Genomic DNA, 4,318 nt, shown 5'->3' on the forward strand with positions numbered 1-4,318 from the left:
GCGTGACTAGCTGGAACCCGGATTTAAAGAGTAGAGTTTAATGATAAACACCTGTTGCCGAGTTGTGCCCTGGGGGAACAGGTACGGAATTGGGTATTTTCTTCATCTTCTATTTATTTTTAATCTACGTTTGATTTATGTTTTTTAAATCTGTGTTTTAATATCGACCGAATTTGTGTCTGATTGCTAACTTGTGAACGCACTGGAACTGCTAGCTTTGGGGGGAGTGGAGATTGGGGAGGAGAAAACTCACCTGCACAGGTCTCCTCACAGCCTGCCCCAGATGCACAGACGCTTTAACTGAAGAGCATTACGGCCTAGTGAGCGTCCCCCGTGGCGCGGGAGGATTGGGGGAGGCAGCATTCTGTTCTCATGCATGGGTTGATGCTTCCCCATCTGCTTCTTTTCAACAAGTGTTTTTTCCCCCGAGTGTGGTGGCCAGTCCCTGGAAGTGATCAGGTTAACATGCCCACTCAGCTGGAGATTGCCATGAACATCATGATTAGAATCTTCCACCAGTACTCCTGCAAGGAAGGGGACAGATTCAAGCTCAACAAGGGGGAACTGAAAATGCTCCTGCAGCAAGAGCTCACGGAATTCCTCTCGGTGAGTGGCAGCTTACACATGCAAGGGTAACCCGTGCGTACGGTCTCCTACCACTCTGCCACAAACAGTGCGATTGATTTTGGGTTTTTTTTTTTAATATTTATTTATTTTTGAGAGAAAGAGACAGAGAGAGAGCACTGGGGAGGGACAGAGACAGGGAGACCGAGGACCTGAAGCGGTCTCTGTGCTGACTGCAGTGAGCCCGATGCCGGGCTCGAACTCAGGAACCTTGAAATCATGACCGGATCCGAAGTCGGCAGCTCAACCAACTGAGCCCCCGAGGTGCCCCTAAACAGTGCAGTTTGCACTGAGATTCAAAAGCCAGGCAAGCAAACGGTAGAGGCCTTGGTTTTCTGTGTACTGTCAATTCCTGAACAACACAGGTTTAGGCTGCGTGGGTCCTCTTCTCTGTGGATCTTTTACAGTGCAATACTGTAAGTGTATTTTCTCTTACGATTTTCTTTTTTTTTTTAATTTTTTTTAATTTTTATTTTAAAAAACAATTTTTTTAACGTTTATTTATTTTTGAGACAGGGAGAGACAGCATGAACGGGGGAGGGTCAGAGAGAGAGGGAGACACAGAATTTGAAAGAGGCTCCAGGCTCTGAGCCATCAGCACAGAGCCCGACGCGGGGCTTGAACTCACGGACCGCGAGATCATGACCTGAGCCGAAGTCGGCCACTTAACCGACCCAGCCACCCAGGCGCCCCTCTTACGATTATCTGAATAACGTTTCTCTCCTCTAGCTCTCTTATTGTAAGAGTACAGTATATAATACCTATCGCATACAAAATATGTGTTAATCTACTGTTGATGTTATCATTAAGCCTCCTGTCCTCAGCAGGCTATTAGCAGTGAAGCGTTTGGGAGGTCACAACTTTCTGAGGAGTCGAAAGTTGCGCACAGATTTTCATGTCTTTAGGAGGGGTGGGCCTCCCTAACCCCTGTGTTGCTGGAGAGTCGGCTGGATGTAGGCATGAACCCTTCTCCATATCGCCTGTGGCTAGGGTTTCCCAGGGTTGTAAATGATATTTAGGCTTTCCTCAATTATTCAACATTCCTGGGCAGCAAAGAAGCAGCTAGTTTTACCAGGAGTTTTGGTTATAACTAGTGGCCCTAGTTACCCCTGGGGCTTTGTCTAGTTGTCTATAAAATTAATACTGTGTATTATGCCAGAAATGAAGCCTGGGGGACTTCACGCTGTGGTGACAAATACTTAGCTTTGTCAGGAAGCAGAGGCTGATTCTGCGTGACAGAAAGGGTGTGTCTGGCCAGTGATCAGTTGGGTAGCAAAGAGATTCACATCTCAAAATAGCCAGGAGTTAATAAATCTACACGTAAATAAAGGCTTACAATGAAGTGTTTGGGGGCTCTTCCCTTCTGAGGAAAACTTTACTCTGATGTTTATGGGGCTGCCTTGAATTGACTGGAGCACAACATGCTGCCCTGGCGTGATGTTATTTGTCCAAACCCTGTATTAAGACTCTAGTGTTTGTAATCACAACACTCTTTTCTCCTCCGCCCTCTTTAGGAAAACCTTAAAGTCAAATTTTTTTCAGGGGCACCTGGGTGGCTCAGCCGGTTAAGTCAGCTCAGGTCATGATCTCACGGTTTACGAGTTTGAGCCCCACATCGGGCTCTGTGCTAACAGCTCAGAGCCCGGAAGCTGCTTCAGATTCTGTGTCTCTTTCTCTCTCTGCCCCTCCCCTACTCTCTCTCTGTCTTTCTGTCTCTGTCTCTCTCAAAAATAAATAAACATTAAAAAAATTTTTTAAAATACTTTTTCAAGTAATCTCTATGCCCAGTGTGGGGTTTGAACTCATGACCCTGAGATCAAGAGTCACATGCTCTACTGACTGAGCCAGCCACGCACGCCTAAAGTAAAAAAAATTTAACATAGTAATTCTTTAAAAACAATTTTTTTAAGTTTATTTATTTATTTTGAGACAGATGGAGACAGCCCGAGGTGGGGAAAGGCAGAGAGAGAGAGAGAGAGAGAGAGAGAGAGAATCCCAAGCAGCCTCCTTGCTGCCAGCCTAGAGACTGACTTGGGTTTGAACTCTCCAAATCACGAGATCATGACCTGAGTCAAAACCAAGAATCAGACGCTTCACTGACTGAGCCACCCAGGCGCCCCTAACACTGTAATTCTTCACAGTATACCTTTTTAGTGATTTTAGGAGTCCCCAGGAACTTAAAAAAATTTTTTTTCAAATTCTGGTCCCACCTTGTGTTCCACACTGACGATGCAGAGACAGACTGCTTGGGATTCTCTCTCTCTCCCTCTGTCTCTGCCCTTCCCCTGCTCTCTCTCCTCTCTCTCTCTCTTTCTCTCTCTCTCTCAAAAGAAATAAATAAACTTAAAATTTTTTCTCATCAACTACCAATCATAGGACAAGTGAGTGCTTCCTAGTCCCACCCTTTCTGGACCCTGACCCCTCTATGGGCTCCTTGTTGTACTTTGCGCCCCTAACATGCAGTCCTCCTTACAAGATGTTTACTTTATCAGGTGCCTCTTTTGTGTGTGTCTGTCAAGTGTTGTGCTAAGTAAGGCTGTCAGATAAAATATTGTACTTCCCACGCAGTATTTGGGACATACTTACAAAATTACTTATTGTTCATCTGAAATTCACATTTAACTGGCTATCCTATACTTTTATTTACTAAATCTAGCAGCCTGGTGTTGAAGTACGCCCCAACTTTGTGGGGACATATTTTCCTCATTTTATAGATAAGGAAATTAAAAAATGTTAAGTGGTTTGCTCACCGTCGCATTGTTGGTCAATTGTAGAGCCACTTACTATCCCCTTTTGGCTTTAAAGCCGGCTTTGTTCCATGTCTCCTGTTCTGGCCCTCAACCTTTGAAGTTGCGTAAATGCATTTTCAGGATCAACAGCTCACTCTGATGCTGTTTGCTCTTCTCGGTGTGAATTATATGGCCTGAGCCAGAATTATATGGCCAGAATTATATGGCCCTGGGGCAGAAGGCTAGACTCATTTAGAATCAGTGCTTGCTTTAAATCTACCTGCAAATGGGCTCTTGGAAATTGCCCTTAGATTCTGAAATGGAAATTACAACTTTAGTGTAAATAAAAGGACAATGCAATTTCATTATGAACCTCAAAGCCTGGGAGTTAGTAACGTTCTCTTTCCTTTTAGTGCCAGAAGGATCCCCAGTTGGTTGATAAGATAATGCAGGACCTGGATGCCAATAAGGACAACGAAGTGGATTTTAATGAATTCGTGGTCATGGTGGCAGCTCTGACAGTTGCTTGTAACGATTACTTTGTGGAACAACTGAAGAGGAAAGGAAAGTAAAGATAAGTAGTAAGCTGACCTAAGGGCAGAAATCTATCCATAGTTATTTGCTTCCTGTTCATCTGCAGTCTTCAGACCTATAGTTATAGTAATGCCATTAATAGAAATAATATACATATAACTAATTGCTAGCATTATTAAATGGTGTGTACCTGAATATATTGGTTTAAATATTCCAAATCTTATAGGCCCTGCTCGAAATCTTCCTGTCCCATTAAGGATGTTGTATGCCTTTTGTGTCAAAGAGCAAGCGTCACAAAATTTCACCACTTCCAAATGAGACGAAAGCTTAGCACACTTCTAAGAGACACTTCTCACCCTGAAATTGTATCTGGAACTTCTTATCCCATGAATGAAAAGAGGTGGCTCTCCCACCCTCTGGTGATTCTGCTT

The 4,318-nt window shown here is 44.0% G+C and overlaps 1 protein-coding gene across 1 annotated transcript; it reads left to right on the forward strand.

Annotated features, from left to right (window-relative positions):
* The first annotated feature begins 465 nt into the window (after nt 1-465).
* On the forward strand, nt 466-3,925 carry S100Z (S100 calcium binding protein Z). The gene is made up of 2 exons (XM_042906608.1): nt 466-606; nt 3,767-3,925. Exons 1-2 carry the CDS (start codon nt 466-468, stop codon nt 3,923-3,925), a joined length of 300 nt encoding a protein of 99 aa, XP_042762542.1.
* Nucleotides 3,926-4,318: the final 393 nt, after the last annotated feature.

Source organism: Panthera leo, chromosome A1 (genome assembly GCF_018350215.1).
Source record: "Panthera leo isolate Ple1 chromosome A1, P.leo_Ple1_pat1.1, whole genome shotgun sequence".
Taxonomy (NCBI): domain Eukaryota; kingdom Metazoa; phylum Chordata; class Mammalia; order Carnivora; family Felidae; genus Panthera; species Panthera leo.